We start from the raw sequence: 14,437 nt of genomic DNA, 5'->3' as shown, positions 1-14,437 counted from the left end.
CATCTTTGGTGGCATAGTGACAAATACACTAAATATATAAAGGAAGATTGTCTCTACTTTCATCATTCACATGGAATATAAAATATAGGCAGCTCAAATTCTGAAAGGGGAAAGTGATTCTTAAAGGATCTTTAATAATGGCACATGCATGGTAGTAGTTGTGGGGTTGAGAGCTCACAGAAATATCCTTCAGAGGGTGGTGCTGGAATTGAGATATTGACTAAGCAGAGGAGTCAGAGGAGAGAGGTGAGCTCAGGAGTATGCTGGAGAAGAGAACAGAGCTTCGGTGATGGACAGGTGGCTACAGAGCCAGGACCACTGCAGGGTGGGCTTCACAGGCCAAGAAAGTACCCTGTCCAGTGGGGAGCAGCCTGGTGGACTCCTCATAGATGCTTTGATTTCTGATCAGAGGAGTGGGGAGCCAGCCATCAGCTCAGGCTCCACAATAGGAGCTTGTTCTGTCCTTCACACAGGCCTTTGTCTGTGCCCAATGCCTGTTTCTATCTGTGGCAATGATCTCAGCTAATGAACATCGAACAAGTACCTCCCACACAAGGTGTGTAGCCACCTCATTATGCAAATGGTAATTTGGTTCCTCCTCTGGGATGTTCCTTCCTCTCTCAGAAGGCTCTTTACTCACCACTTGCCTTCCCTACCTTCCTAGGCAAACCACACATACACACTAGAAGACGTGCAAAAAGACATCCACATCCAAGATTCCCTTGTCCTCTACTGTTCAAATATGGGGGAGAGGGGGCTTCAAAGTGGGAAAAGGAAATGCCCTCATCTTCTCCAGTCCAAGTTCACTGTGTAAAATGAGCTGAGCTTCTGAGTTATTCTTTAGAGCCTTCTTGTCCTCCCTCTGAGTTCTCAGGTGGCTCCTAAGATCAGTTCATCCACATGAATGGAGTAGAACTTGATGGTTCAGGCAGTGGACAGCCTTCTGGCAGGGGGACTTTTTGCAAGGAGGCAAGACTGTGTGGCTGTGTGATGTGTACTTTCAATAACTTAAATAGCTCGTCTCTACCCTGAAAATAAAATCTGTGTTTAGGACCTCATGTACTGTGAATTTCTTTGTGGCGCTACTCCAGTTTACTTAGCCTTTGCACTGGAATGCTCTTACCTAAATCTATGTAGCTAGTTTCCCCCATACCCAGCTCAGCTTCTACCCCTTCCTAAGGATTTTTCTAAGTGACCCAGATTAACTCGTGCCTCCTTCTCTATTCCCCTCATGAGCAATCACTATCCGAAATTATCTGTGTTCCTAAGTCTCTACAGGAATTTAAATAGCGTGAGAACAAAGATCTAGTCTAACTTGTTCAGTATCATATCTGCATAGTCTAGAACTGTGCCTCGTGTTTAATAAATATCTGTTGGGTGAATGGATGGATGGCAGCAGTCTTCTCATGCTTGTAAGACTATCATGTAGACAGATGACTTCATTTATTTATGTGGGGTAACCACTGAAGTGATTATTGATAAATTATCATATAAAAGGCATTAAATCCTAAATTATTGCTGGGGACTAAGATCAAAACAGAGGTACTTCATCACGACCCTGAAGGAATCATGGTGTTACAGTAGGAAATGAGCAAAGAGTCGAGACAAAGGTCAGCTGAGGTGAAGAAGTGAAGGAAGGCAAGGTTCACGTGCCATTCTGTGAACAAGCCAGCCAGGGGATAAAGGGAAATGGTCAGCCTTGGAGGAGCAGATGGTGAGGACTCCGGCGTCTAAGTCTGGACAGAAGCATAGGTTTGGTCAGTTGTAGGCACTGAGTATTATCAAGTGATGGGAACAGGCGAGATAAACAAGTGAACAGAGAGAAAATCAGCGTTTGAGGGATGGTCACAGTATCTCCTGCAGGGATGCTGAAGGGAGGTGAACTCATCTACAGTTTTCAGGAAGGCATTTCACTGTTCTCCTCTCACTGCTGCTCCTCAGATGCCCAGTGGGCATACTCCATCCATACCTGGGGTGGAGGAAGCCTGAGAGCACCTACAGTCTTGAGTTTCCTGATTCTTCGTTTCCTGGTTCTTCTATCTCTTAAGAGTTTGAATGTATCCCGGATCTCATCTCATGTGAGGCCCACAAGTAAATAAAGAGGGAAACACAGTAGAGGGGCTTCTCTTGCCACTCTCCCTGCATTAAGGCTGTTGGCCATGTCTTCCCTTTGGTTCTAACCAACTTTACCCTCCCATCACTATGGTACAGGCTTCCTTTTATTTGTAAGTGTGCTTTTATGTCTAACTTGTTCCCATCAAAACCTATCTGACCTAGGTTCTAGTTTCTCTTCTCTCATTGGTTAGTGGCGAATGTGACAAAAACTAATCCAGACACAGACCTTTGCCCTGAGTCATTCCAGATTAACAGATGGCAGGATTGACTCAGATATCTCATGTGTGCATACAAAGAGGTCAACCTCGGATGTCACTCCTCAAGAGCAGTCCACCTTATTTTGGGGACAACGTAGCTCACTGAGTGGAGTATACTAGTTGGCCAGTGAGCCCCAGGGATCTGTCTATTTCTCACCTCACCAGTGCAGGGAAAATATGCACAAACTAACACACTTGACTTTTTACATATGTGCAGGGATCAAACTCAGGTCAAACACTTTACCAACTGAGACATCTTCCCCACCCAACACCCTACTGTGTCCTGGCTACCTTCTGTAATACCATAGAACTCCTCACCAACCAAATGGAGTCTGGTAGCCCTCAGCTTTATCTGATCCCTCTTATCATCATTCACCTTAACTCTTCAGCAAAATCCTTGTAAGATGATGGTAAAGATGTGTAGAGCTCTCTCTCATGAGCTGGGGCTGGGCAATAGGTTATGGGTTGTCGGTCCTCACAACAACCCATTGAACCACATTCTAATCTCATCCTCATTTTGATGATGGACACTGAGAAGCCACTAAGTTACCAGGATCACACTGCCAATAAGGAGAACTTGAGCCAGCAGAACTGGGATCAAGATTTTCGGAATGAAATCCTTCTAATTTAAGGTGAAAATTGTTCTCTCTTCCTCTCCCTTTCTGTCTGCAGTCTCAGGAGGAAGTCTGTGATCTGCTTCATGCTGCACCCTTCCAAAACATCCTGCCCAGAGTCTACATCAAAGGTAAGAAACCGTCACTAGCAGTGACAGCCCTCTTGGATTTGAATTAACACCTTTTAAACAAATACTGGAGTAAGTATGGACAGTGTGTGAGATAGGATGCATGTGGAACTCAGGACAGCCTCGAGCATCACCTTGACCTTCCAGTTTGTTTGAAACAGGGTCCCTTGGTTGTTTGCCAGTGCGTGTGCCAGGCTGGTTGGCCTGCAGCCTTCTAGGAAGTCTGGCCTTCTGCCTCTACCTCCCATCATTTGCTGTTGAGAGTGCTGGGATTCCAGGTGCATGCTTCGTCATCCAGATTTTATCTGGTTCTGGAGATTTGATCTCGGGTCCTCACACTAATCACGGTCAAGTAAGACTGCAGTCAACCAGGAAGGAGTTTAATGTTTTGGATGCCTGTGGAATCATTATTGGATTGGAAATGGCACTCTAAGCCTTGCTCCTTCGAAGTTAGCCTTACTATGTCACTCAATCTAGCCTTGGTTCAAACTGCTTGAGTGATAGGGCACACTCACCATTTCACTAGACAGATACTTCTGTTATTGACCCAAGCTCACAGAGGAATAATCTCTCATCATGAATTCTCATCAATGTCTCGAGAACCAAGGAGGAAGTTCTGCACCCCATCCTAGTTTGGGGACACAGTGACAGCATCAGGTCCTCTAAGACGTCTTCCTCCCCTGGTCACACACTCACTTTCTGTTATTTTATCCCTTTTGCAGAGGGAGAGCGCCTGGAAGTCCGGATGAAGCGCCTGGAAGCCAAGTATGCCCCACTTCACCTGGTCCCCCTTATAGAACGGCTGGGAACTCCTCAGGTACAAACCCTGTATCACGGTCCCAAAGGGTCCCAAGAATGGTGCCCAACCTCCCCATTTTACAGATAGGAAAACTAAGACACAGAGAAGGGAAGAGCATATCCAATACCATAAAACTGGAGCAGTCTGGGATAAGGCTGGTTTCCTCTCAGGCTTGAGTTCTTTCTTCTCCCACTGTCATGAGTTGTGCTAAGAAAGAAGGAAGAGGGAAGTCTACTTAAAACAGAACCCATCACACCCCTGCCAGGTACCAAGAATTCTGCAACACCATCTATCAAAATTCAAACTCCACACACTCTGAGTCCACACTTCACATCTAGGTATTCTCGAGAAACTCAAGATCAGGAGAAGCTTTGGTAACGTGATTTGTTGGCTGAGGTGTTAGCTCTGTAGAGTGTGGCATCCTATGTAAGCACTCTGTACTAGTAGATACAGCATTATTAAATGCATAATGAAAAGAAAAATTAAATCTAAGTGTGTTACTCAATGTGGCCAGATCTTAAATTCAAGTTACATTTTCACAGAGGGTCTTTTAAAACATTCACATACCAAAACCATGTAAGTAAAACAGCCTCTGAAAACTTCTGGAATGTTCCAAACTTAATTTGGGAAGGAGAGGGTTATTTGGCTTACACTTCCATATACTTGTTCATCATTAAAGGAAGCCAGGGCAGGAACCTGGAGGCAGGAGCTGATGCAGAGGCCATGATGAGGTACTGCTTACTGGCTTGCTCAATCTGCTTTCTTACAGAACTCAGGACCACCAGCCCAGGGATGGTACCACCCACAATGGGCTGAGCCCTCCTCCATCAATCACTAATTAAGAAATTGCTGTTATGCAGGCATTTTCTCAATTGAGGTTCCTGCCTCTCTCATGGCTTCAGGTTACATCAAGTTGACATAAAGTTATTCAGCACACCAGTTCACCATGGTGAATTCTGAAGAAAGATGGAGATAGGAAATGGGTGGGAAGATGAATCAAGGGCAATTTGAGTTTTATCTATAATGTTCTAATATCTTCAAAGTTGCCTGGGCTCATGTTGAATCTGTAAAAGTTAACTTTTGAAAAATGGCACCAGTTACTGTGGACACTAAATTGGGTAAGGGAGGATTCTTGCCCTCAAAGCACTCATGGACCCTGGAGGGAGGCAGAACAAAAGAGGAATAGGGAGAGGCACCATAATTTCTATTTCTATTTCTATTTCAAGTTGACTTAAGTGAGCCTCCCTTTGGAGGTGAGTGGGGGATGAGGTAGCACAGGACACCACAGGGATGACCCATCTGTTTTGTGTTCTGGCCACACTGACTACCGCAGTGGTTCAGGATTTAAAGCCACCCTGGGACTTATGTTCCCCATGGTCAGAAGAACCCACACTCTCAGCAGAGGGCAAGAGTAGCCGCTCTCCACAATGACAAGCCCCATCTGCACAGGTGTCAAACTGAGAAGCCACCCACATCAGGCTCCCACTGGAAGTGGTAACTAACCATAGGAGTTTGGGCCTTTAGCTCACAGCAGAGAACTCAGACACTGGAGAGTGTCTTCCCACTTTTTTTTGGCAGCAGATGTTGAATGGAGGAAATCTTCTAAAATGATTTCCTTTTAGGGAGAAATCTCCCAAGCCAGTGGCATGACGGCTGCTCTCGGGGTGTCATCCTGTAAGAATCCAGCTTCTCGAGTCGGGGGTGGGGGGTAATTGGCATGTGCATTCCTTCCCCATTCTGGTGAACACCTTTTCCTTTGGACTGATAGAAATCTCAGTTTATCCAGTGTTGAGTATTTAACGAACAAGAGCTTAGTGAGAGAGGTCATGCCAGGTAAGTTGCCTACTTCAAGGGATAGTGTAACACTACAGTCAGATCAATCTGAAAGTAGAATCAGGGGTTACTAGGGACTGGGAAAGGAGAATGGAGGAAAGATTGTAGGGTTGGATTAAGGTACATGTGTGTAGGTAATATGTGAAAAGGAAAACTAAATTACAAAGTAAAACTTGAGGGCAGTGAGATGGCTCAGTGGGTAAAGGCACTTGCTACCAAGCTTGCCAGGCTGAGTTTGATCCCAGGACTCCTATGAGGGAAGGAATGAATGACTCATACAAGTTGTCTTCCGAGCTCCACACGTGTGCACACATACTAAATGCATGCATACATCCATACATAATAAATACATCATCAGACCATAGGACAAAGAAATGCTAACAAGTTGTGAACACTGAAGCTGGTCCCTAGGTCTTCTCTGCCAGATCTTGTGTGGTATCTGGATCAGTGACAGGAAACAATCATAGCAGATTGAAACCAGAGAAATCTGAGCAGTTTGACATTTGCATTTGTTCCTCAACAAACTGAAGTGACCTGGTTTTCAGCCAGCACCATTGTCCTGGCTCTACCCTGAAGTGTCACATAATCTCACATGAAACATTTCCCCATCTTTGTTTTCCCATCTGTGAAACGGGATGATAGCTGTTTCACCTCCTTAGCTGGCCTGCATTTTTAAAATTCGGATCTTTTAGAACGTGTTATGCCATTAACAGCTGGGAAGATAATTTCCAGGTTGACAAAGAGTCGAGCCATTCATCAGGGAAAGAAGGGATCTTTGCAGATATCCCACTCGGTAAATACTATCAGTATATGCCTTGTTTTCTTCCCCAGAGTCTCATTGTACTTGTTCATATCTGTTCTCTGAGTTTGCCTGCACTTTCAGGGCTCAGCCTTTCGAATGTTACAGGGGAAATGGCAGGAAAGCCTGACCTTGATGGTGCATGCAGAAAAGTTAGCGAATTTACACATGCACACACTCGAGTCCTCATAATGTGGTAGGATCTGCATTTCTTGACTGTTAAAGAATATTGAGAAGCCATGCACATAATGATAACATAAACTGGCCACAATTGCATCAGTCACTAGATGGCCCTTTTTTTTTTTTTTTAAGTGAAAAGGAAATGAGGGTGGAATGATCATTCACTGAGTGAAGTACTTTTCATGCAAACATGAAGACCTGTGTTCAGATCCCCAGTACCCACATAAAAGCAACAGGAGGGGACAGCCAGTCTAGCTAATACATCGAGTTTCTGGTTCAATGACTGTCAGACCCATCTCAAAAAATAAGCAAAGAGATCAGATGAAAATACCCTACCCAAGGCTACAGGCAGGTGTTGGTGGCACACACCTTTAATACCAGCACTTGGGAGGCAGATGCAGGCAGATCTCTGAGTTCAAGGCCAGCCTGGTCTCCAGAGCGAGGCCTAGAATAGCCAGGGCTACACAGAGAAACCCTGTCTTGAAAAAATTAACAGAAAGGGTACCCAGAATTGACATCTGACCTCCACATGCATACACGCATGCACAAAATGATTACCAGAAAAGGCAAATAAAAACTCAAAACAAAAATATGCCAGTGAACATAGGAAAAAGTTCAACAATCACCATCCATCTGAAGTGCATACTCCAAGGTCAAGGTAGATATCATCTCTCCATTTGGTAATGGCCTTTTCTTTAGAGGGCATTGGTTGGTCTGGTGGGAGTACAGGAATGGGCTTCACCTGAGAAGTTATCAGGGCAGATTTCTTGAGGCTCGATATCTAATACTAGGATTTACCCAAAAACATGACAGGAGACAATGCTCACAGAATGTTATATATATGGGCCATTGCTTTAGGATTGTCCCCAACACTGAAGATTTGTGAACAATTTAAAATAAGCAGCAAGGGTAGAGGACCGAATACATTTATCAGAGGCTGTTTTTAGATCGCTATCTAAAAACCACAGCACTGAATGTATTATGGAAATGAGTTTTTAAATTAGAGATGTGCTAAATGAAAATTTAATATAATCTGTTATATCCATGCCTGTATGCATATTCATAACAGCAAACAATATTCATATATCTGTATTTTAAGAAAGCTCAGTCTCTGGGTAATGGGATAAGTGGAATATTATATGTTATTTAAATTTCCCCCAAATTTTACCCAGTGAATGCATTATTACTTTTTCAGCTCACAGAAAGAGATGGAAGGGTGAAAACAAGGCTCCTTTCATTGGCTGTGGTGGATGGGGAGCTGAGAGTTAAACCACAGGTTTTATATGTCATTTGCCAATGTTTCTACCCACCCACCCTCAAACTAGGAATCTTCAATGTGACCTGAGTAATCAGACAATGGGTTAATTAGAATACCAGAAGTCTCTCAGTCGGCTGATGAGAACATACATTGGTCCTTAATTTACTGAGCATCTCCAGGGTATCAGACAAGTGTGGTGAGCTGAAAACAGAGTAAACACAAAACAGAACCAAGTGCCAGGTTTATGATATCTGGAGTGCTTTTTCCAGCTACCTGTGGAATCAAGTTGATTCGCCATGAAGCAGGGTGCCCTCTCACCTTCGTGTCTCAAACACCAGCTCTTCTCCAACTCATTTTCTTCCAAGGCCATTTCACTTTGTAGTTGTCATGACAACGACACTCACGGCCCACGTTCATCACAGGCTATACTTCCTGATTTATTTTCTTCCCTGGGTTTCTTAGCGGCTGCCCCCTCCCCTTTTTGGTGGGGGAAGGTCTCCAAGGAATAGAACATCGAAGGAGAGGTCAGGTGGTACCTCCCAACCCCCTACAGAATTCCCTCCCCCAACCCTTCCTCCCACTGGGAGCTGATCCCATGTGTGTCCTGTGAATCTGGCTGTCTTAGAAGCTGGCTTTCTTTTGCTTTGTTCCCAGACGAGAAGACCCGAGTTTGACCTTAGATTTTAATATGTGCTTTGCAGATGGCTTTCAGCACCTTTGCTCTTAGATGTTTTCACTCACAGCACAGACAGTTGCACAAAGCGGTCGTGTGTTTGATGTTCCTGTGGGCCTGTCTGATTACTCGATATGCAGTAGCCAGGACCAGATGAGAAGCCTGTTTGAATTACTAATAGAGACCATTCACCATTGTCAAAGAAGGTTTTCTAATGAGAGAAAATAACTCTGTGAAGGCAGTGGCAAATTTTAAAGCAGTAACATACGCTCCTTCTAGCACATTCCACTGTACAAGACTATTTTCAGTGTGAAAAGCTCACTCATTTCCCCCAGCCCATCTGCACCCACAACGAACTTGACTCGTTCTGAAATGTCTTCTACGTGAGCGCGTGCATGCACGCGCAAGCACACGCGCACCCCTCACGCATGATCTGTTCATCTGTGAAGTTGTGCTGGTGTTTGGTAGGATTGTAGTAAATTTTCATTTTCTCCAACTTGCTGAATTCACTCCATAATTTAACTTATAGATTTAAGTTACATTGAGCAGAATCTAAGCTTTGTACCTTTCCTTGCCTGTACCTTTACGCCTCAGTTTTCCTCAGCTGTGAACTAGAAATAATAATGGACCCAAAGAATTGGACAGTCACTACTCATCAAGAGCCTGGTGTGCCACACTCTAGTAGTATTACATTATAAACACACTAACAGTGTTACATTGTGAACACACACTCTAGCAGTATTACATTATAAATAGGACTACTTCTGACTTTTGTGTACCCAATTAGCCTTCTTGGCCTTGATGACAGGCACATGCATCATGCTTGGTTTCTTATTATGGGTTCTAGAAGACAGAATTTGGGTCCTTGTACTTGCACTGAGCTGTCCCCTAAGCCCCAACCAGCCTTTAAAGCCAGTATATGGTCAGGTAATTTTTTAAAACCAATCTTCTATTGGGAGTGCCTGGATTTTACTTGCCAGGAGTGACAGTTTCCATAAGGCTTCCATGCCCTCTAGTCCTTACTCTCAATGTCCTATCAGGGCAGGGTACCAGTCCCAGTGAGCAAGTTCTAGATGTGGTCAGCACCTATTTTAGTACTCTCTAGCGGAGGTGGGGCAGATGGGGTCTCAGATGTGGATGCAATGTTTATATACCCTTCCTGTCCCAGCAAATCGCCATCGCTCGGGAGGGGGACCTGCTGACCAAGGAGCGGCTCTGCTGCGGCCTGTCCATGTTTGAAGTCATCCTGACCCGAATTCGGAGCTACCTGCAGGACCCCATCTGGAGGGGCCCGCCACCCACCAATGGGGTCATGCACGTGGACGAGTGCGTCGAATTCCACCGGCTGTGGAGTGCCATGCAGTTTGTCTACTGCATCCCTGTGGGGACCAACGAGTTCACAGCTGAGTGAGTGCACCTCCCACCCCTGCTGCCTGCCCTGTAGTTCTCTCATCACTTGGAATGCCTGGGGCTAGCTAGAAAGGAGAACGGGGACTGGAGTGGCATGAACAGTAAGAGTAAGCAAACTGGTCACTGTGTCCGTGCTAGACAAGGCAAAAGCAGGCTGGCTGTTCTTGGCCTCCAGAGGTTAAAAGGGCCTAACGGAACATGGAAGCACATCTGTCAAGGTGTCACATGGGACAGGATGTAGTCATCGGAGAATGGAGCTGGGTGAGGTGTCAGAGCCGAATTCTCGGACTAGAGCTTATCCTGTAGCCAGGTCTGAGATGGGGCCTGTGAAGGGGAAGGGAAAGTCCAGGAGACTAAGCAAATGGCTTCCAGAAGAATTGGGGCTCAAGAGTGAAAGGTGAGAAAGCCCCATGAATGTCGGCCTGGGGAACCACACCATTCCCCTAATCCGCCTCTCGGGACAAGAGGAGCCTTTGGCTCACCCAGTCCTGTCAGAGGAAACAGAAGGAGAGCCCCCTTCTTCCTGCACCCATCTAGCTTGGTTTGGCAGAGGTGACCAGCTGGTCCTTTTGGAACCAACTGCAGTTAAGGAAGGGGTGGTGACGGACCAATCAGGGTTCCATGAGGAAGTAGTGCTGGAATGGGAAGAGAAAGACCAGCAAGCTGTGGGGGTTATGTCCTTCCAATCCCATGACAGAGAAGCAGGGACCTACCCAGGGCAGGCTGGACTACTAACTTCTGAACAGAAGAAATGACAGAAGGGTGACCCTAGAGTCATCCACATGTCTCTTGGGAGTTGAGGCCCATAGTAGGGCTTTATGAGAGCCCCAGGGACTCTCTTGGCCTCCAGTATGAGTAGTATCTTATCCCTATAGCCTGCATGTAAGTCTCAAAGGCTGGTTAGAATTGAGATGGCTCTGAGCAAGCCTTAAGGACCAGAATTCTGCCCTCCAGAAGCCATGTTTAAAAGCCAGGAAAGGAGCTGGAGAGATGGTTCAGGGTTAAGATCACTCACTGTACTGCTATTGACAGAGAACAAGAGTTCAAAGCCCAGCACCCATGTTAGGTGGCTCACAGTTGCCTGCAAGTCCTGCCCTAGGAGGACCAGTTGCCACTGGCCTCTGCCTCCCGTGAGAACCTGCACTCATGTGTGCAATCCATGCACATGATTAAATAAACACATTTCAAAAAGCCAAGTGAGGTGTTATGCGTCTGTAATCCTGACATTACAGAGGCTGAGACGGGGATGCCTGGAAGCTCATCACCCAGCTAGTCTCCTTGGGGCCTAACACCCCTCTGTGGTTAAAAGGACACATAACCAAAGTCCCTGAAAAGAATAAGAAACCCACCCTCAAGACTTCCTTGTACCTATTTTACAAAGGACAGGTCTTAACCGGAGGGCAGGCCCACTCAGCAGCTGTACTGCTGGCTTTGAGAGGTCCTTTCTTCCCGGCGTCTCACCTTAACCTTTCCCCCACCTGCAGACAGTGTTTCGGTGACGGCCTGAACTGGGCCGGCTGCTCCATCATTGTCTTGCTGGGCCAGCAGCGGCGCTTTGACCTGTTTGACTTCTGTTACCATCTGCTGAAGGTGCAAAGGCAGGATGGGAAGGACGAAATCATTAAGAACGTGGTAAGCAGATGTGGCCGGCCGGGGAAGCTGGGCCTGGCAACAGGCCATCTTCAGGAAGGATGCTTAGAGAGGGAGACAGCTCTGTACAGATACTCAGAAGTTGGGGACCTGCTTGGAAAGGACCTTCATGTAACATGCCAAGATAGAATGGGTCACCCTGAAAGCAAGCCTGGACTCCTGGTGTCAAATGTCCCTCCCCTGTCACAGGCAGACCCTGCTGATCCTAGCCCTCATTTCCATAGCACACTGGACCCTTGAGTCATGCAGACACTGGGAGAGGATGGGTGCTGTGAGAAAACAGAGCCCTGAAACTAGACAGCAGTGGTGGGGACAAGGTCAGAAGTCTTCACAGGAGCTGGGGCTTGAGCTAGGTGTAGGATGGCTGGCAGCACGTGAGACAGGTGGCCTGGATGGATTCTAGACATGGGGAGCAAGTACCACACAGCATGGAGCCATACAGTCAAATGTCTGGCATAAAGGAGATGGCCAGGGGCCAGATGAGAGAAAGTAGGCTCTCTCTCTCTCTCTCTCTCTCTCTCTCTCTCTCACACACACACACACACACACACACACACACACACACATTTCAAACACACACGGTTTTAATAGTGGTCATTGTAACAATTTCCCTGTATACAGTTCGATGTTACTTTAAATACCCTCACAATGCCTTGCAACCAACATCATCATGCCCCAAGCATTTTCACTTTCTCCTGAAGCTCTGTGTCCATTTAAATAACTCCTTAGTCCCTGGCAACTGCTATTTTTCTTTCAGTGTCCATGAATCTATGGACTCTATGTACCTTATATAAGAGAGTGACACAGTATCTGTCCTTTGTGACTGGCTTACCTTATAAGGCTTCTCCATGTTGCAGTGTGTCACAATCCCATGCTTTTATGGTTAACTAGTATTTCATTTTATGTGAAAACACAGTGAACTTAGGCAACCGAGTCTCTCCTTTTGCTTTTTTGGAATATACACTCAGAAGTCTAAGTGCTAGGCCATCTAGCATCTAGTAATTCTCTAATTTCTTGAGGAATGGTCATACTGTTTTCCCTAATGAATACATTTTACACTCCCACCAATAACACCCGAGAATCCACAGTTCTATATATTATTGGGTCTTTCTTTGAGTATCTGCTATAGAGAAATGTCTAAGTTTTTCTGTAATTTTTAATTGCTGCTTAGATTTTTCTCACATTTTTACTTCCTTTGTGTGCATTCATGTATGTTTGGAGAAACATACCTGCCACAGCACCATGTGTGGAGGTCTAAAGCCAACTAACTAGAGTCAGTTCTCGCCTCCCAACATGTAGGGTCTGAGAATCGAACTGAGATCCTCAGGCTTGGCAGCAAGCACTTTTACCCATTGAGCCATCTTACTGACCCTGATCACAGCACTTCATATATTCAGAATAACACCTTATCTGTTTCTCAAATCCTTTCATTCCATGGATGACATCCTCTAAGGCCCTGAAGTCTTCATTTCACTCTGCCTTGGCTGCCAAATCCAATATCATGAAGTTTACTCCTGTGCTTTCTTCTAAGAACGTCATAGTTTGACTCATACTGAAGTCTTTTATCCATTTCCAACTTATTCTTGTATACATTATGGAAAATGAGGTTCAGCATTCTTCTGCATGTCGGTATCCAATTTTCCCAGCATTTGTTGAAAAGGTTGCCCCGGACACACCCATACTTCAGATGATCTTATCCTTTCAAAGTCGTTTGATTCAGCACACAAGGGTTTGTAAGCCTTATAGTTCTGTTTCATTGGTCTTCATGACGGTACTGCACTGCTTTGATTATGGTAGCTTTATTGTAAGCTTTGAAACTTGCAAAGGTTATCAGTAACCGTTAGCATTTTATTTGGAACCTAGATTCCATCCGGCCCCCTCTGCAACTCTCCCTTTACTTCCATCCTAATCTAAGCATCCTCCATCCTTCTACAGCCCCTGAAGAAAATGGCTGACCGCATCAGGAAGTACCAGATCTTGAACAATGAGGTTTTTGCCATCCTGAACAAGTACATGAAGTCAGTGGAGACAGACAGCTCCACTGTGGAGCACGTGCGCTGCTTCCAGCCCCCAATCCACCAGTCACTGGCCACCACCTGCTAGGCAGGAATTCCTGCAGACCTTCAACATGGAGGAGGAGGGGAAGCAGGAGAGGGAACACAGTGGTCATCCTGCAGCAGGTCCAGCTGACAATGTGTGGAACCAGCCTGGAAGGAAAAGAAAGTCTCCCCAACACATCTTCACACTCCCAAGGGCTGGGCTCCTGCATGTTCTCCCATGATATCTCCATGGTGGGGTTTCCATAGTGTAAATGAAAAACAAAAACACAGGGAAATGTGTGTTTTCTTCTTTTTAACCTTAACTATATCTAAGAGCTACTGTTTCCATCCTGCAGCTCCCCACCCCATCTGTGATTGCTTCCCAAGACCACCTCCCAACATCGTAATCTCCTACCCAGTATCCATATGTGATTCAGCACCGTAGTCTTAGGGACTGAGAAGAAAAGAGCATAGCCATAGCAGAGATATCAGCCTTGACCCCACTGTGTGTCTCAGCTTACTGACCTGTGTTCTGTGGCTTCCTCCCACTCCAGTTCTCTGGTCACACTGCTTCCTACTCTAGGTGTTAGGGATCCCACCACCAAGGTTTGACCCTTGGTGAACCAGGAAGAGATTTCTGAGTGTCAAGACAATAGATGCCAGCCAGGACCTTTTACAGTCT

The 14,437-nt window shown here is 45.7% G+C and overlaps 1 protein-coding gene across 5 annotated transcripts in view; it reads left to right on the top strand.

The window, feature by feature from the left end:
• Cyfip2 (cytoplasmic FMR1 interacting protein 2) overlaps positions 1 to 14,012 on the top strand; it is a 96,746-nt gene extending 82,734 nt beyond the window's left edge. For all 5 annotated transcript variants that reach the window (XM_035447821.1, XM_035447820.1, XM_035447822.1 and 2 more), the window contains 5 exons: positions 3,045 to 3,117; positions 3,837 to 3,931; positions 9,825 to 10,063; positions 11,551 to 11,698; positions 13,652 to 14,012. In XM_035447821.1, the coding sequence (XP_035303712.1) occupies positions 3,045 to 3,117; positions 3,837 to 3,931; positions 9,825 to 10,063; positions 11,551 to 11,698; positions 13,652 to 13,819 (723 nt within the window). In that variant the 3' untranslated portion in view covers positions 13,820 to 14,012. The remainder of the gene's footprint in view (positions 1 to 3,044; positions 3,118 to 3,836; positions 3,932 to 9,824; positions 10,064 to 11,550; positions 11,699 to 13,651) is intronic.
• Positions 14,013 to 14,437: the final 425 nt, after the last annotated feature.

Source organism: Cricetulus griseus, chromosome 7 (genome assembly GCF_003668045.3).
Source record: "Cricetulus griseus strain 17A/GY chromosome 7, alternate assembly CriGri-PICRH-1.0, whole genome shotgun sequence".
Taxonomy (NCBI): domain Eukaryota; kingdom Metazoa; phylum Chordata; class Mammalia; order Rodentia; family Cricetidae; genus Cricetulus; species Cricetulus griseus.
Note: the sequence above shows the minus strand (reverse complement) of the source record. Positions and strands in the feature narration are given on the sequence as shown.